Source organism: Pyrgilauda ruficollis, unplaced genomic scaffold (assembly GCF_017590135.1).
Source record: "Pyrgilauda ruficollis isolate IOZ18807 unplaced genomic scaffold, ASM1759013v1 scaffold19, whole genome shotgun sequence".
Lineage (NCBI taxonomy): Eukaryota > Metazoa > Chordata > Aves > Passeriformes > Passeridae > Pyrgilauda > Pyrgilauda ruficollis.
Window position 1 is genome coordinate 1,536,793 of NW_024518095.1, and position 19,974 is coordinate 1,556,766.

Below are 19,974 nucleotides of genomic sequence, written 5' to 3' on the forward strand. Positions count from 1 at the left end.
ATTGAAGAGGCACTTTTCCAGTAATATAAAAACAGGAGTGTCACATACTGCAATTCTGCTCTAGAAGTTCCACATTTCTACTACTTGGAATTTGAGTTTTATATACAAATGTAAGCAATTTTAAAAAATTAAATTGGCTCATCAAGAAAAGATATTCTAGAGTTTCTTAATAAAATACAGCAATTCTGGCAAACACCAACTTACTGTATTTTTTCTTCACAATTCTGCTTAATTTTATTGTTACTGGCCTTCTGTCTGGATGTACAGCTCTTCTGCAAGATCAAAAAAAAGACAGTAAAAAAGCAGTTTCTAAGCATCCAAACAAAATCCTCTCCTATTCAAAAGTATTTTTATTTTGTGCAAATAAACCAAGTTCTAACTGCTATTAAAACCTGAACTTGCATCATGAATACCATCTTTTGTATTTCAAAAGCCATAGTGCTTCAAACAGCTTAGGAAAAAAAAAAGAAAACCAATTTACACAAAAGTTAATATCCTGTATTAAATCAGAATGCTCAGTTTTGTTTGATTTCATGGCAACACAGGAAAGATGTTATAACCTGCCTCCTTTTAAGAACATCAGTCAGTGTAGATTCAGAATGGTGAATCTTATTTTCTTATGAGTTAAAAAAGGTAATTTACCTCCAGTTATCTTTGCTGTAATGAAGTCTGCTTCACATTAAACTTCAAGAACTCTGTATTTTTCATACATTCCATTAGATAAGCACTACTTAGCAAAATTCATCTGCGTAATCCTAAGCTTCCCCTTATACAATGCAGTAAATGTTACAAGATAAAGATAAATGCAGATAAATGTTACAAGTTTACCAAAACAGAAATGTTATTTCCATATAACAACAGAAATGTTCCCTCTCAAGCTTACTAGAATAAAACCAGTTCTTGACTACAACTATGTTTTACAGAACAGGAACATCACCAGTACTTATCATAACATGAAAGGAAAGTGGAGGTTTGTTTAGAGAAACAAAGAAAAAGATTTATATTGTTAGAATTTGATGTAGCCATACTTCAAAATAATGTAAAATTTTTCAGAATTGCATGAAAAATGCAACTTTCACAGAGCCCAAAGCAAGAAATACATTGCCCTTTACTTCTTCCTTGCTATTTTAATTATTCAAGTGGGAATTATAGCAATGATAAAAGTAGAATTAAACTACCACTCATGAAAACTATTTTAAAACAAAAATAATTTTACAAACTTTTCAGGCTGTACATATTAAACCAGTTGATTTTATTTCTTTTGAATATTCCAATTCAAATGCTAGAAATTATACGGCAGACCAACCTCACAAAACTTCTCATCTTCACATGGCTGTAAGTTTCCTTATTGCAGGCACAGTTTTCCTCTTCTTCCTTCCTCCTTAGCTGTTTTGTAACCTGAACCTGTGTTGTAAAATAGAATCAATCCAATCTAGAATGTCATGACACTTGGGCTTTAAATTCATACAAAGTCTCTTCAGGTCTGTACAGAAATTAAACTCAAACAGAAGGACTAGAAAACATATCAAATCTTAGCTCTTTTTTGAAGTAGACACAACTTTGACTTCACAGTTTGGAGGTTTTTTTCATTTGTTTTTCATAAAATAGAAAAAACCCTACACCTTGATATGCTATTAACAATGCCTGAGATGCATACTAAGTTCACAAGACAAAAAAAGCCCCGAACATTTTGACTGCCATGGCAAGTGTCTCAGAGCTATGCATTAGTTTCCATTAAGAATATTTAAGTTTTTTAAAACTAAGTTGGTCGTTCAGAATACACAAGGTTCACCTTGGGAAAATGCTGAACTACCACTCAACTTAATATGCTTCCTCATAATTAAAACACACCCAATTTTCTTCTAGAGTAAAATAACTTATGTATTTTATACAACAATGAGGTTTTTTCACATCTCAAAAACACTGAAGCTTTTTCACATCTCAAAAACAGAGCAATACAACTTTTATTTCACACTGTGAAGTTGCTTCAATGGCTACATTGCAATTGTTTGCATTAGAAACTTCGTATTTCCTCATCCCCAAAATCTGGCTTTTTTATGCAGTCCCTTAACATATTAGCATTCTAATTCTGAATATCACAAAGAGAAAGCTGCCAGTCTCCTGATAGCACCACTGATGATGCTGACCACTGTGTCTGTATATCTTGGTACACATTCCATCTATTCCTACAGCTCCAGTGGCTCTTTTTCAGGGAAGGACATTTTTCCTCTGCCCACCCGTTTACACTGCAATTCTGTGGACAATCTTTCAAACCGTATTTTGATATAGCTTTATGCTTTTCCAAATGTAAACTTCAGTTTCTCCCATTTCAACTGCTTCCCTGATTCTTCAGAAATCAAGAAGACAAAAAAAGCAAGCACGGTTTCCTAGAAGGAAGCACCTCTAGCACGGCTCCTGCACAGGTGACTGCTTGGGCCTCCAGAAGTATCTAAATGTCACAAAGTGCAAGACCAGCAGCTTATGAACTACTTATAAGCATAATTTCATCACAAAATTTCCAAATTGTACATGGAATTACCAGCATCTTTCTATATGTGTTTTCAAGATCAGCAATCAGAAGAGATTTTTTCCTACTTGATAAACTACTCTGCATATCAGTATTTTTAAGAAGAATTCAGAACTGAAAAAAATTCAGATTTTGGCTGAACAATGTTTAACATTAATTGATTCCTCTTGCCTTCATGTGTTTTTGTCTGACAATTGGAGGCTGTGAACATAGAAGATTTACCTCAGCTAGAAAAAAAGGCAATATTGCAGGATAATTGGTATAGCAGTTGTTTACAAAACCTAGTTTAAAAAACACTTTGAGACTAATTACTGTACTTCGGTTCTTGGATATATCATGAACGCTCGAAGATACTAGAAAGTAGCAACAGCAGCTTTATGATTATTATTACTATGTTAAATACTTGCTCTGAAAAAATAATTAAGAATAATCCTAGCTTCAAATATGTAACAGAAACATTGAAACAGTAATTACATTGTTAGGAAAGCTTATTTAACACAACACATTTCATTTTATATGAATGAAAGGCTGCAGCGTAACTTGGACATTCCTACCAGGGCAGTTATTTAAGAAAATAAGTCTGGAACATACCTTTATCAGCTTATCCAATGCATCCAGCCTGCACACTGCCTGAAATGGTCTGCGATCAACAGGACATGAAGCCTGTATCTGAAAAATTATTTTTCTTAGTACAAACTTGGTAATGAGCTAAGAGAAGCCTAATTTTCTAAACTTTTATTCACTATTATAGTAGCTTACAGAAGCACACAAAATCCCAATTTGCTCACAGTAAGAATGCATTTGGACACATTATCCACACACTCAGTATTTTGTTTTATATAAGCAGATTGCTCTTTCAGGAAAAAAAATAAAGGAAAACAGAATAAAACCCAGAAGTTGTGTTTAAAAAAGGAAATACATTTAATGCATTTCACATCAAGTTACCTTCATTTTCTGGTCTTTTAATTCCTTTTAGATAACTGATTTTATACCAATGTGCCCTAATTTTGGCTGGGATAAAGCTAATTTTTCTTAATATCTGGTACACTGCTTTGGATTCCATGTAAGCTTAATGTTGATAACACACTGAAAAGCATAACCATGTGCAAATGTCCTCTACATTTCATATTGTTCTAACATTTTATTTCTTAATTCTATTTTCAATGGGACATGTGTTGCATTGTGTCTCCCCCAAAACATAAAACTGGTAATGCAAAAGGCAAACAGTGGTTATAACACATCTCTTCTGTTGCTGTCAGCAGACAACAGATTACAGACAACAAGTGACACATCTAAAGTTTTACAAATCAATTTTCAAGAAAAGGGAACTGAAGGCTATTTTATCCTACTGTTTGATGGAAATAGCCATTTATTGTTTTTCCCTGATCACCTAAATGCTCTCTTATTGAGGCTGCACTACATCAGATAGAACACACACACAGAACAATAACACATTTTTAAGCACAGAAATGGGAAATTTCAACTGAAGTGCCAGGTAAGTGGATCATGTAGTGAATCAGCTTTAAGAAAAATCCACATTAGATATTAACTTTTGCTGTGAGAGAACTCTATTCTTTTTAGTTCCAGATATGTTTGCTGTAGGGGCGCGGTTCTTTGTTTGGTTTGGGGGTTTTGTCTTCATTACACCCTCCACACCCACCTTAATTCCACTGGCCTTCAGAGGCTAAGTTCAACACTTGTAAAACAAAATTAAAAAACCAAAACACACAGCCAGTCTCCAGCCCTAATTAATTCAATGACCAAGATCCAGTATAGGAACTGCAAGCCCTGAAGAGGCATATAATTTCTGCAATTTAGAGAGCTACAGGGTATCTATACAAGCAAGATGCTGTACTAGAATTACATAAGCAGCTAGGAAAAATCTGCATATGAACTCTGCCCCAAAATCCAGTCATGCACTTCATTCCTGTCTTTTCATCTGGCCTTCTAATTTTCCAGTTAACTCTGTTAGTTTCTCAATTTCAAGGAGTGCTCAACTTCTCTTTCACATACCAGCCCCCAAACATGGAGCATTCAGGAAGTTTCTGAGCTTCTGATTTCAACTGAAGTAGATAGAACCAAACAAGATTGATTTTAAAAAAACCCAAACCCATCAAACAAACAAACAAAAAAAAATCCCCAGGGGTAGTTAAAGCCATCACCTACTCTTTGATGCTCTGGTATTTTGTCCTAACTAAAAACTTCCTCTTTTGGGGGATACCATTGTTCTCTGCAGTGTCATGGCCCCAGATAAGAAAACCATATTGGGTAATTAAGCCAGTTCCCTAAGGACTCAGATCATGAAGACAGTTCTTGTCCTGTAGTCAAGGCACAGCTAACCCACGGTGACATAGTAGTGCAATGTTCCATCGGGATGTTTGATAGCATGCAATGTACTGTAGCTTCTGAATCCACTGCAAACATCAAGGTACATACTTTCATTCTTAGATATACCAGATTGTAAAAGATAGGTAGGAGGACGTTATTTTTCTTAGCTATTTTTATTCTCGTTTCAGAATCTACCTCAGCTGAAATGTTTATTCAATAGAGTCTCTTCCTACATTAAATTTACAGATGAATCTCAAGTTATCTTCCCAAGTTTAAGTCACAGCAAGTTACGTTTATTCATTGCAATAAAGTATCATAGAATACTGTTACTAGCAGCAAATCCAAATAACAGCTGTTTTTGCTCCACTAGAAAGATGTTCAATGTTCAATTCTTCTGAACAAATGTTTAACAACTTAATACAGTTTTACACAGTAGTAAAAAGGGAAGAAAACATTCTGGAAGAGTCAAAAACTACCATTAGGTTCAGATATGTTCAGAAACAGCAGATGCTCTTTCCCCTCCGACTCAGTTGCTTTTTGTAGCCTTAGCATTTTCTGTAAGCTGACAACATTATCACTAGAGAAATTCCAGTAAACTCAGGACATTTGGTTGTACATCCCCAGTCCTCAGGTGGAGTACAGTTGTTGGGTACCCTGAGGGAAACTAGGGTTACTTCTGTCTAAACATGCATCAGCTAACAAAAAAAAGCAAACCTTTAAAATGTTGGAAAAAAATTGAAGAAAAAACCCGAAGTTTTTCCCCTGTCCCTTTTCCCAACAGCAATACAGGATTTATACTGCTACAGAAAGGAATAAAGATAAAAAAAGCCAACATTCATTACAAGAAGCAATTATGAGGAGTGGTGACCTTTAACTCATCTTTCATGTTTTTTGAGAACATGGTTCAGGTAACAAAGGTGTTGAGTCTTCTTTCCTCAAACGCAGGTTAGCAATTCTACTCTTCTGAGGTTTCCGTTCAGGGAGCATTGTAAGTAACAGTGAATGTACGCTGTACTTTTTTGATAAAGAGCATTGAAAACAAGAAAGAAGATGCTGAGATGGAACAAGTCCAACGAGCAGCTACCACTTTTACTGTGCACAAGGGAGAAGGTATGTGAAATGCATCAAAACCTTAGAAGAACCACAGATTTTTACAATATCTTTTTTTACCATAGCTTTAAAAATCAGAACGTGCAGTATTTAATGTAATCATCAATATCATTAGAACCTCAGCACAGGTATTAGTGGCCTGCTTTCTTTGCTTCTGAACAGTTCTTTCCTTGGAAAAGCACACACTAGTAGCTCAGCACACTTCAAAATATCTTTGATTGTTTTATTCCCCACATGAAACTATTAAGAGTTTTCCTGTTAAACCTGATAACTCTACAGTGATTTGTTCTTTCACCCATCCTGTGATATCGAATAATAAAAAAAATTCGCTACATAAAATAAAATAAATAAGCATTCACAAAATTCTGCAAGCCCTGGAAAGTTATCCACAAGCAATATGCTTCTTCTTCAGATTAAAAAAAAAATAAATTGCATTTTATTTGTTTTTTATGACCCTCTAGAAAAATCTTACCTTAGCTCCACAGGCATAACTTAATCTCTATATTCCTGTACTGCTAGAGCAACACAGAACTGTGCTCTCTAAATTCAAGGAGCAATAGTCCCCAATTTTAACTGCATCACTTCAAACAGCATATGAACAAAGTAAGATAAGCAAAAGGATGAAGCAGTTACTATATTCCAGCCAGGAATTTTCAGAAAGCTATACAAACAGGTGCAAGCTAACCCCAAAACATATTTGGCTGATAAAATAACTTTGACAGATAACCCCATCTCATCAAGTTCCATGTTATGAGGTTTCATAGCAAGCAGTAACAAGACGCAAGTACAGAATTCAAGTTGCTGCAGTAAATCCCTCCCCATTTTTTTTTCTTCAAGTGGCTCATAATAAAGTCTGTTCTCCAAATTTTGTATTGAAAAGCTGACACAAAAAGAAACATGATCCTACACTCTTAGATAATCTGTTAAACACAAATAATACCAGATTCTCCTAACTAAATTCAGACTTTAAGTGAGACTTGGACTGTTAAAGAAATATCTGTATATTTCACTTCACTGTAATAACAGTACAGCAAAAAGCCTACAGTAACACCTCCAGCTTCAGTGAACAGGGAGACCATTCCACCACATGTAGTGAGAAACACCACATTTTAATGAAAGTAGGAAGACATCAGAAAATGCACTATTTTCTAGAAGCAGGGAAAAACTTACTTTTTTTTTCAATCTAATTTTAAAAAGCAAGTACATTTAAAAGTTTTATAGTTATACTTTAAGAAAGCACTATTTCTGACAAGTCTTTTTTGGAGGGAAATATCACTGACAGTAACGATACAGAGTGCAAAAGAACAGATTACAGTTTGAACACCTGATCAGTAGACTACTTAGTTACAAGTCTAAACAGCTCTCTTCTCTCTAGCTACATGACACAGTTGGCTAGGTCTTAAGTTCCAATCCAAAATTGCCATAAAGTGTCGACAAATTAAGTTTAATTATATTGACACTATTGGAAGAACTGGAGTAAAATGAAAACCACTCACTTTTGCACTGTGCTTCAACAGCATTAACATTCGCAAGTTGCTACACAAATGTTCTTGCAAAATCACAAAGTAGTTGAGGTTAGAAGAGATCTCTGGAAGTCATCTTGCCCAACCCCCTGCTTAAGCAGGAAAATAGCCAAGAACAACTGTATACTACAAAGCAAACGTATAATTTGCAAAAAGGTATCTAAAATCTACACTTTCCAAAACAATTTGATTAATACAGCTTTTCTGAACATCAGTTCTCAGATGAACTGTCTACGTAGAGATCACTTCTGGTATACTTGAACAATAAGGTTTTTTCCACTGTTATTTTTGCGGTTTTAGGTTGTGTTTCTCTGAACACAATCTATGTTTCGTTCATTAGTGTCATCTTAAATCTTGCCCACAGTGCACTGTACTGCAGATCACTGTGGAGGTTGTTGCCACTTATGCTGATTCCTTCCTATATCCTTCAGAAAAAAAGAATCCAGATCAGAAAGCATACCCGTTAAGAATCCCAGTTATCATACGGGTAACTCTCCTTAACCTCAGAAGAATATACATGTGCAATAGCATACTCCACACACACAATGATCCAAACCTTGTATGAGCACAAATACAACAACTGCTCTAAGAATTGAACATCAACATCTATGAACAAAACACCTAAAAACATCCACTAGAAACATACTGCAAGACAGTTCTTGGTGCCAACTGCTTCGTTTTATTTAGTCAACTACAGATCCTGTACAAGGCCTACCTGAATATGCCCCAACACTTTGGAGAATTTATGACTGTACATACTCCACTTCAAACTCTCCAGATGGGGAAAAAATAATGTGGGAAACCAGGACCAGAGCATGAGATAAATAAGTTTGATAGGTGAGGGTCACTGAAATCAATGTCTGTTAAACAAACATTGTAATAATGCAGACAACACACTAAATCTTTTCTTCAACACTCATCTCTCATGACAGTTCATAAGAGGAATTAATAGGAGAAATAGATAGAAATCTCCAGTACATTTCTTAGCATGCTGAAGAACAGAAAGGAAGTTTAAAAGCCTACAGTAAATATTTATTGTTTCTAACACTGTTTTCTTTATATACAATAGAAAAACAAAGAGAGATATTTTCCTCTAATGCATACGGGCAAGACACCACAGCTGCTAAAGCAGTTGTCTTAGCTGAGGTGGTGTTATCTACTTTGTGCACATTTGCCACAGATGCCTAGTTAACTTTTCTTTGTATCAGTTTCGCTTAAATCCTTTCAGAACCAATTACTATAAACTAAAACATGTGCTTACCAATGAAAATACAAAATACAAGTTTATCAGAAAAAAAGTTTAAAAAATTAGTTTTGATCTAAGTAGTTTTAATGTACTAATAGTATTACAGATGATAGAAACACGTTAATGTAATTGCTTCCTTTGGTGTAACATGACATTACTGGTGGTGTTTAAAGACCCTAGATAGAGGAATTTTATCGTTGGCTAGACCCTCCCACCTTTTTTTATGTGGCCGGAATAATGTTACCACATACATGCTCTTTACACTGAAAGCAACCCTTCACTTACACTGTCCTTCTACATTCCCACTGAAGGATGTGTCCAGTAACCTCAGCTCCTGATTTAGCACCTTTTATTTTTTATGATTTTCCAGCACAGACTCACTGAAATACAAAGCCTCAAGCTTGAAAGTCTTCGTTAGTAAATTACACCATGTTGTTTTACAGAAGTGGTTGACAGCTGGCACAGGATGACAAAACATTTATGTTAATCTTCACGTGCCTGCTGAGAACAGCCCCCAGCAGTGACTGGGAGAGCACTAGTTAGCATGGCCAAAAGCACACAAGTTGACAGTCTACTAGTATAAGAGTTTAATAGTATAGGCAACTGATTTTGTGTATAGTAACGCTCTCAAATGCCACAATTAACACAGCCAAAGAGAGCAGAACAATTCAAGAAACATACTACTCTGAAGATTAAGTCCTTTGTGGGGATTCTTGGTCTGCCCCTCACTTTTCTTTTAGGCTTTAGACCTCTTTCTTCAAAGGGAAAGAAAATACACTACTGACTCAACTGTAATGCTATTTAATTCTGAAACTAAATGTTCAGATTTAGCCAACAGGATCAAATGTATTAGACCTGTTCCATGGCAAGTTTCCTACCCCTCTTTAGCCTTCAGAAAAAAGGCAATTTTTATATACTGCTTTTTTATTGCTTTTAAGTGATTTTTTTTTTAAATCTATATTCTCTCACTTCTTAAAAAGTAAGAGGTTCAAAATGTTATAACTGCTGCTTTCAGACAGAAGATCTGCTGGTACAGGACACTTTACTGCAGTTGCAATGTTGAAAATCTCCTGTAGATTGAAGAGGGAGCAGAACAGTAAAACTCTTATCTTTTGCCAAACTATCCTGGTTTTGATTAGAGTCTACATAGTTACATTAAAAAGCCATAAACTCTCAGGAGAACAGTGATTACGTACAATTTGAAAACAACAGTTTAAAGAAGCAGCTTATCCTGTTATATTTTGTAGTCCAGATGCAACACAGAAAAATAAAATAAATACCCAACTTGAACACAGACTGCTGGCAAAGCCTCTAAGTGTATGGAGCAGAACTGAAGATATACAAAAGAACATGTCAAAAAATGTGAATATCAGTAGTTTGTTTTTCTTTTTTTTAATTTAATTCTCAATTTTGTTTTTCTTCAGCACTTAAAGAAAATACCATTTCTAAAATAAATTTGTTTATACTCCAAAAAATAATCTTTACCCAGAATCAGGCAGTGTATTTTTTAAACAGCAGGTAATTTTTGTATCTTTTTTATATCTTCATTACTCAGAATTACTTAAATTATGATTATAATTAATCATGAACCAGAAAAATCTTACGCAACATTTCTCAAAAAAAGAACACATTCAGTTACTACATATTAGTAACAGGCAAAAAAGCATGCAGCATCAGCGTGTTTTAAATGGTGACATGCTTATAATATTTTTGTATCATTCAAATCTACAGAACCTCATCTGCTTCTCACAGCTGAAGCCTCTGAACTGTCACCCAGGTTTCAACACTTATTTTGTCACTTTACTTTTAATTAAAACTACTAGATTAGGCAGTGGAGTTGCATGAACTCAACAGGCCTGGCTGTCAAGTAACCTCAGAAAAGGAACCTGGCTGGTTTTACCTATCTGATGTCGCTGATGAAAAGCAGGAGCAGCCTTATGCAGCTTTAGAAACACCCCCACATCTTTTTTATGGCATCACATCTACTTTACCTGTCAACTTTTAAGAGAAGTTGCTTTTATTCTATTTGAATAGCACCTCAGACCACAAAAAAAAAAATTACCATGACAAGAAAAATGTCGTATCACTCACCTGCCCCTTTAGAACAAGAAAATTTCTCTTCCTCATTGGGCTTAAAAGCATCTGTTAGACAATGTGAATAAACTCGCATCCAGCAGCGAGCCAATATACTGTACTGCTTCCCTGTGCATGTCACTGTTTAATGCTTTTCAGCTGTCATTATAGCAACCAGCTAAGTCACTCAGGGTAAAATTACAGGTGAGAATTTCCTCTTCCCTTACAAATCAAATTGCTCCAATGAATCGAATGCAAAACAGAAAATCTGGCAACAGGAAACTTTGTTTATTATCTGGTTTGTAAATCTAAAGCAATTTTAATGTAATAACCTTTTTTTAATACTCTGAAGTTCATATAAATTCTTCAGAAAATTGTGTTACCACTGGCTTTCAGTAATAAATAGCGCAAAAATTAAGGTTAAAACATAGCAAGAATAAGCATATTGCATATATACATACCAACCAAATGATACCAATGCTCTAAAGGGAACACTGCAACCAAAATCATCATTTACTTCAAAAGAATGAAAGAAACCAAACAGTGGTCTCACTAAAGTGACAAACGAATTCAAGTCCATAGAAGCAGGGCACAAGGCAGCAACCTCCACTCATCCCAGTACAAAGCTATATTAGTTTGGTGTTTTATACCGAAAATATAAAAAATTGAATTGAAAAAATTACAGGAAAGGTAAAGACACCAGACTGAATGCAATTATTGCACAACATTGCTGAGGGAAAACAGACTAAATAGAACAAGGTCATCGAGGATTTCTTCAACAAGTAATTTTTCTTTAACATTCCAGAACTATCTACTAAGTTATTGACCTAGAACAAAAACCAGCCACCATTAAAATGATTTTTTTTTTTCACTACAGCAGTAAAGCTTTTAGCTGAATTCTTTTTACAGGTAGAAAACTAAGGTTGTATCACTCATTTTGTAGACTCACATGAATACATATTGGTCCCAGCCCTGAGTTGACACTATGACAAACAACCTTAGGGTTATCACAAAGTAAGATTAAGCTAACAACAATGCAATATTATAGCATGTACATATACTGTCTGATCTTCCAAACAGCCACCCACCACTCTGTTTACTTATCCCTAATCTCTAGCAACTATTAAGCTATTGCCTAGTGAAAGAAAACTCAAAATACTTAATTGCATTAAGAACAAAGTTTTCCAAAATCTATTTACAAATTGGTCACTGAACACTTCTGTGCAAAGCCAAAATCTGTAACTAAAAAAAAAAAAAAAAACCAAAAAAAAAACCAAAAAAAACCTGTAGGTATTAGATGCAATAGATTTCATTGAAAAATAAAAACACACCTTGGTGCTCAGTCTTACCTCAGCCCATTTAAGAATACAAGTCATGCAGAAGGTGTGACTGCAGTTCTCAGGAAACCCAGTCTCTTGTTCTAGAAGGCAGTTCAGACAGATGGGGCACGTGTTGCCATCATACAATAATGTAGAACAGGAACAATTTTCCTCGTTTTCTTCACCTGGTATTATTAGAAATTTTGACAGTTTTTGAAATAAAGTCCTTCTAGATTTGAATAATAAAAAGTAAGAATTCTTTCAAGCACTCCTCTGGCCAGCTTCTTGGCAGCATTAGACCTGAAAACTTGAATTCAGCTTGCTCCTAACTAGAGAAAACTGTGTTTCAGATGAAGAAAGCTAAGCAACTTATTTCATAGACTTCTGTACAAGTCTTTACCATCAAAACAAAGTTAATTGCAGGGATATTTCAATAAAGCAGGTATCACAGTGTTTTCTCTTGGTTATGTAGTAATTTAGACATAATTCTCCTACATTCTTTCCCCTTGTGTGTTTACACTCACTCCATGACTTAAATTACACCAGCATATTCTATATTATGTTATATACATATGGTCTACCTTTACTTCAGCTTTTCTGTCTTAGAATTATCGGAATCTGAATATCTTCAAATATTTACCTAATCATATACATTAAATAAAAAATGCTCCCGATTTTGTTAGAGTTGGAAAGTGTTTTCAGAATACAAAAATGTATGAACTCTTCTTCAAAGAATTTTACTCTGAATAATTGTTTTCTCTGAATAGCAATTGCTATCAACATTTTTGTTTTGCTACCAGAAGTTAACAAGTAATAAAAAGAGAAGAGACAGGAAATTATTTGGGGACCTCACAGGCCAACACCAAATATTATGAGAGAGTGGTTATATTTACACAACTTATTTCAAAACAAGCAGCATACTAATTGAGAGAGCAAATGAAAAATATCAGACCTTCACAGCTTGAACCTGAATAATATGCTTCAATATTTTCACACACACAAATTTTACCTTCCATGTCTTCATAAGTCTGATCCTCAGTGTCTTGAATACATTGCTTTCTGTTCTTCATCTTACAAAATGTAGTCTGGAAAACATAGAAACGGTTCATTTAGATTGCAACTTGAAAATAAAAAAATTAATGAGTATTCTCTATTGTAGAGTAGAAATACATGGTATTAGAAGTTAAGAGATCATTTACAATTTATAAGTATCATTATTGCTGTCTAGCAACTGATGTTTCCAATTTCAAAATTTCCTTTTGTTCAACAGATGCGAAGTTTTTGCAGTGTTTTGAGACTACCACTGGTGCCTTTATTTTTAAAAATGTGATATATTGCGAAGTTTCCATGCAAACGACCCCATGCAACACTGCAGTAACTAACACCTGCAAACTGCCCTATGCAAATAGTTGAAGCAACAAACTTTAAACACTCTGGCACCAGAAGAGTTGGTTGTTTTACAAACTTAAGAGTCACTGTAGTAGTGGCAAGTGAGAAAAATGAAAGCAGCTTATATTTGTATGACAAAAGCAAGAAGGAAATAATTCAAACTAGTAAAAATGTAGAGAAATTTGTATCAAACAAGGGACAGGTTACAAGCACAGGTGCAGTGCAGCATCATGAATGGGGATGCACTTTTTAACTGCTCTGTGAAAAAGCACAGATTAAGTACCTCCCAGTGATTCACATCACAAAAGTTGAAAGAATTTGACCATACATAAGAAATAGCAAGTATATGTTCTCTGGAAGCTTACTTAATACATGTAGAAAGAAACACACTTGAAAAAATTATCTATACCGAGGACTGAATCTCCCACATTTCAAAACTCCTGTAGTCACAGCAGAGATAGTATACACATCTAAAACGCCAACCCAAGCCCCAGAGGGAACAACAGGTTTCTTCAAAACTATATGAAGCTTTAAAAATTATTAGTATTTAAAAGGACAAACTAAAACTTCAGAAGACATTGAAGAAATCAGAGATTACCAAGATCTGCTACTCAAGCATTCAAAACTGAAGCAAACCAGCTGAGGTTTACTCTCACACTTCGACAAGACACTTTGTTTTGCTAGACAAAGCAGCAGGACAGAGCTCCTCAACTAAACTTCCTCCTGTTTCACTCAGAAACTACAATACTTTACCACCACGACATCCAGAAGAGGAAGACACAGAATTTTTTTCCCCAAGCTTTTCTTCTGATCAAGTCTTTATTGCTTGATCTTGGCAGCAGAAGTGTTTTAATGATCATTTTTTTATACTAAGAAAAGCAACTCTGCTGCACATTCCCATCACATATACTTCTCATTTTCTTAGGCAACCCAATAAATCAGGACTCAGATCTGTGACTCTCAAAACACAGTTTGCTAAAGAAATGGTCAAAACTGTGAAACTGATTTGAAACCTGCAATTAGAATCCAAACTGGCTTCAATATTCCTATTACAAATTACTTGATTCCCCAAAGGGAACATGGCAATCAATCCAACTGAGAGTGGGGGAAAGTGAAAGGACAAAGAAAGAAAAGCCTAGATTTAAGGGATTTCCCCCCTACACTGCTATTGCATTTTTATATCTAAAATGATTTCAAAAGATATCATTAATACATGGCATCAGCTGTAGGCTGGTTACCAGCACAAATACTAACACCAACCGAACTGCAGCCAATGCTGTAAGCTACGGGCAAGTTCTGTTGTCACAACAGCCACTGTCCAGGTCTCCATCTTTTGCAAACTAAGCAAAAGGAATCCCAACCCAAGTCAAGCTGCTCCTTTAAAATTTAAAGTCTTCAACAAGCAAAATCTGCATGAAATTAGAACAGGTAAGACCACAAAAACCACATTTGAATTTAGGAAATTTTGGTCTGTTGCTTTCACTCTGATTTGCACAAGTGGCTTTGGCCCCAGAAAGTGTAAATCATGCAGTAGAGTACAGTACAGATGCTTTTATACACAAAACATAAGAACATCCCTTCTGCTCTACATCTTCAAACCTCAGCAATGCTTTACAGAAGCTGAAAATTCCACGAGCTGTACTCAAACATGTTTCAACCCTAGAAGTCCCAGGACACCTTACAGCTGAGGCAGTTTCAAGACAAGATGAAGAATTCTACTCTCTACATACTCTCTACTCTCATACATCCACATTAAATTATTTAAATAGACACAACCTAGATACCAAATTAAGGAGTAGCTTTTGACTTCACACTTATTATAACAGAGGTCATGAATACACTAAAATAGATTGCAGAAACAGAATACAGAATCTCTTCAAATTTGTTTTTCCCCAGAAAAAGTAACCTTTTACTCCATTGTACTCTTTCTAGACACAGACATCCCATAAATTCCAACACACTTATAATTAGAAAAACAGAAATCCTAAAATTCTGACAAAGTATCAGTAATCCAAGACATGCAGCAACTGAAAACATTTATGTGGCGTTACCCCATTCTTCTCACAAGCCTATTATTTAAACAGATACTGAGTGCTGCTAATGCATTTCACAGATCACTTTGCACAGCACAACTTCATCAGTTTGACACTGCATTTTGCACAACACAGCAGAAGAATTTAATACTACTGAAATTTTTATAAATAAAGTAAAAGATATAATCAAAATTTACACACTATTTAACGAATTGACTTTGAAAAGACTGTTTTCTCCACTACTTTAAAAGGGGCATCACAGGCATTAGAATAGCAGAAGAGTTAACACTGGATTGTTATTACATTTATATGATTAAAAGCAGAGCTAGGAAGAGAGAACCTGGTGGTTTAGAAAGACCAAACAGCATAAAAAATAGAATTTTTCTTATTTTTCCCAAAATGTGATAAGACAGCAACAAACACTATACTATGTTTATGCCTTTGACACTGCCTCCCACAGCACACTCCAGACAGGAACTGACAGAACCAGAGGACACAGTCTCAAGCTGCATCAAGGGAAATACAGTTTGGATATTAGGAAGTTTTTTACAGAAAGGGTGATAAAGTACTGGAATGGCCTGCCCGGGAAGGTGGCGGAGTCACCATCCTTGGATGTAAACAAAGACTGGATGTGGCACTCGGTGCCATGGTTTAGTTGAGGTGTTAGCACATGGGTTGGGCTTGATGATCTTGAATGTCTCTTTCAACCTAGTGATTCTGTGAATTCTGTGCTGACAAACAAAAAAAAACCCCAAAAAAAAAAACCCAAACAAACAAACCAACCCCACACAACCAAAACAAAACCCAAAACAAAACCCTAAAAAACCCCACCAACAAACCACACCCCTCTCCAAACTCTAGATAATCCTTCCTAAGAATGCCTAAAGACAGCATAACATTACAGCCAAGATGGTATTTTTCTGGTGCTTGTACGTTCTCAATGTAATTACTTTTTAAGAGAAATATCTTACTTTATTTCACATTCTAGTATATTAAACTGAGAACAGTGATCAGAGACATTAGCACAGGTACACAACACTAACTCATTTCCCTGTTCTCTTAAAATAATTAAATGTTTAACTTTCCAGGCTATTCTTCCAAGGAAATTAAATTCCTATTCTTGTTTCAATGGAATGCATCTGGCAATAAAAGTGCTTAAAGAGAGTTGACTGTAGATTGTGGTAACAGATTTGTCCTTGTCCATCTGAGGAACACAGCTTCATGAAGAACTTAAACAACTCCAAAAAACAGACTAAGTGCCATGCACACATTAAACTATTTCCTATATCACAAAAGTACAACTGTGATTCACACAAACTACTTCATATAACTCACAACCTAAAAATACAGATGTATTTCAACACTAATTCATTGTGCATGTGGAAAGAAAAGACTTGGTCTGTTCAAAGTCATGCCTCTTAATTTCTTAATGAATCTATTATATTGTAATCTTAAATAGACATAGGAAAAGCATTGGATTCAAAAAATTACAGAAGCCTAGTTGTAAGTGACACATGAAATTAGCACATGCCTCCTTTTTGCCTAACTACAAGACAAAGTCTTTACAAGCATTCTTTATACCCTGTAAATATAATGCAACAACTAAATACACTCTTCCTCCAACACACTAACAGTCTAGAGACTTATCTACACAGAAGTACCCCAGTTCAGCTGGAAAGGGGGATGGAAATCAAGAACACATGCAGAGAAGTCTCCAGTGAGAAAGTGCAAATTTATGCCAAAGATACCTTACTCATTTCTGCAACAGATTTAACTCAGGAAACATTTGTAATCAAACTTTCAGCTTCTTAGATACATGTTGCACTAATACTCAGAGTAGCATTTACTTGACTGTTCTGTTTCTATTAAAAATATTTTATTTTTAAAAGGATTTGGGGTACTCTTAGTTGTGTTTTGATTTTTTAATAATTTGAGAAACAATCAGTTTCACTTATCAAACAACAGACATACATTTAGTACACAAATTTGTTTGCTTAACAAACAACAACAACACCCTTTAGTCCCATCAAATGTTTGGGCAGTAATAGGTAGGACTCTGTTTCTCCCTATGCATTTTCATAGTCATTAAGAAACCTGGGAAAGACATTTAAGCTGCTCCCTCAGCAAATATGTTTTTAAAGAAAACAAACCTCAACAACTAGTCACATTCACAAAAACAGATTTTTGTTGGTGCTGGTTTTTGTTATTGTAGTTTTAGTAGTTAATGACAGAACATGTATCCTCTGAAGTTCCTCATACGGGCTCATCCTAATCTCTGGACCATTACTGGGAACATGTTCAGCTGCTGATGAAAAACATTTTTAAACATTTTGCCAGAACTTTTGCGCTGTCTAAGAGATGAGCTGAGAAAACACTTATAATTTCCAATGGCAGTTGAACAATTGAAAAGCTTTTGACCTACCTGTATCACTGTGCCTAACACAACAGATACACCAAAAAAAAAAAAAAAAAGAGAAAAGAACCCCACATTACTGGGTATTTGTCTAAGTACATCAAGAACCTTCACAGCTGTTTTATTTTTTCTTTGGAAAAACATCTGATTTGTCAGAAGAGCCTGGAAGGTAGACTTGCTTCTAGTGACAATTGAGTAATGTTGTTTGCCCTTCAAAAAATGAGTGCTGCATTGAGAATCTGGAAGCACTTATCCTGGATTTTCTCCTTTGTGCAGTAAAATCTCTTGGTCCAGCACATCAGTGAGAATAGAACCAACAGTGGCACTCAAAAGCAGTCTTTTAAAGAGGATCTTTACTCTTTGTAAGCTCAAATTGCACCTTGTCTGCATTCCCAAATCAAATCCCATAGAACCAACAAAGATGAGGAGAAAGAAAGACCAGTGCTATGCCTTGGGGAATAATCTTTTTCTATAGGTGGTTTAAGCCTATTCATGTAGATCCAGTGTCTTGGAAAGAATCACTGCTATTCAGACAAGGAGATACTGCTGATTTAAAGACTCTTTCCAGACCCTCTAAGGATGCAATTACCCAAGAGAGCTGACAGCTTGCTGCCACCCAAAGAAGCAGCTAAGTGTCTCACCACCAGTGATGGTGAGCAGACTCACTAAGAGCCATAGGGGTCCAAAGACATTGCAAGTGACAAAATGAGGGAGGGAAGACATAAAAAGTCATTGCCCCTTCCGGCAGTGGTAAGGTGCTAAAAAAGCCTCAGACTTTATTGTCAAACTGCATCCCCTTCAAGGACACAGCAGTACCTAGCTAGATCAGCTGCCAGGTCCATGAAAACACAAGGTAAAGTTACAGGAGAAAACTACCAAAGCCAAATGGCTAGAACTATACCATACTAAACACTGCACTGCTGTCTGTTGCTCTTCTCCTTCCCTACACTAAAAAACCCAAAAAAGTCACCCCACCCAAAGCAACACAGCAGATATTGTCCTCAGATTTTCCACAATCTAGCAGCAAGATACATGTATACCTCAATTACAGATGCTGTGGCTACAGCTATGTTCCTGCTAGAATCAATGCTTTCATTTTTGTGGTCCACTCAACAATAACAACACGAATGGCAGCTGCAAACACTCACTCATGTCCAGTCAGCACTGGACAGGACAACACCATAACTGCCTCCTAAACAGGGGAGGCAGGCACAACTCCATCAAAATGTACTTGAGAACTGCTGCAGTGACTCAGATGCAGTGACTCAGATGCAGCAACTATCCCTCAGTAACCTGTCTAACCATCCAGAAAATCAAGAGTTTTAAGAAAGACTTAGAACCTTACAGTGGACACACACACACACAAGGTAATCATCTTCCTATATATAATGCCTATAAACTGTCTTAAAACCTGCAGTACAGATCTTGTTAAATCAGTGGCATAGGCAGTGCCCCTCAATGAAGTTTAACAAAAGAGTACCTGCAAGTCTTAGGCAAAAAATAAGAGTAGTAAGAAAGATACCATTTAATAAGACCTCACATATTTGAGAACATTCTATAAACTGTGGGGGACACCATGTCTTTTACAGAATGTTGGGTGTTGAAGTGCTGCTACAAATCAGATTGAACTCTAGAGTTTTGCAAGCAAAACGTTCTGTTTACTGGACAGCGTAAAAAGGTAGAATGGATAGCAGAAGTTTAGGATCTCTCCTGAACTCGTTTTAAAGGTGATAATAAAGTGTGGAGAAATCTGCTGAAGTACACAAGTCAATGTACATCAACTATCCCACAAGATTTTCAGTATCTGGCAGCAGCTGCGAGGTTAGCCTGTAAGACCATGTGACATTACATGTCAAAGTAGAGCTATGTGGCACCTCTATACTATCAGTGTCTTTCAGGGCAACCACTGACAAACAAGATGGCCCTGTGTTTAGGTAAATTCAATTTACAGAGAAAAAACTAGATAAAGCTAAACTTGCCAGTCAGCAAGGAACAGAAAAACAAAAAAAAAAG

At 35.7% G+C, this 19,974-nt stretch overlaps 1 protein-coding gene across 2 annotated transcripts in view; it reads right to left on the reverse strand.

Annotated features, from left to right (window-relative positions):
- SCAF11 (SR-related CTD associated factor 11) overlaps positions 1-19,974 on the reverse strand; it is a 50,111-nt gene that overhangs the window by 20,432 nt on the left and 9,705 nt on the right. For both annotated transcript variants that reach the window (XM_041465557.1, XM_041465559.1), the window contains exons 2-6: positions 13,136-13,211; positions 12,157-12,311; positions 3,119-3,196; positions 1,307-1,404; positions 205-272 (exon numbers count right to left, since the gene is read on the reverse strand). In XM_041465557.1, the coding sequence (XP_041321491.1) occupies positions 205-272; positions 1,307-1,404; positions 3,119-3,196; positions 12,157-12,311; positions 13,136-13,196 (460 nt within the window). In that variant the 5' untranslated portion in view covers positions 13,197-13,211. The remainder of the gene's footprint in view (positions 1-204; positions 273-1,306; positions 1,405-3,118; positions 3,197-12,156; positions 12,312-13,135; positions 13,212-19,974) is intronic.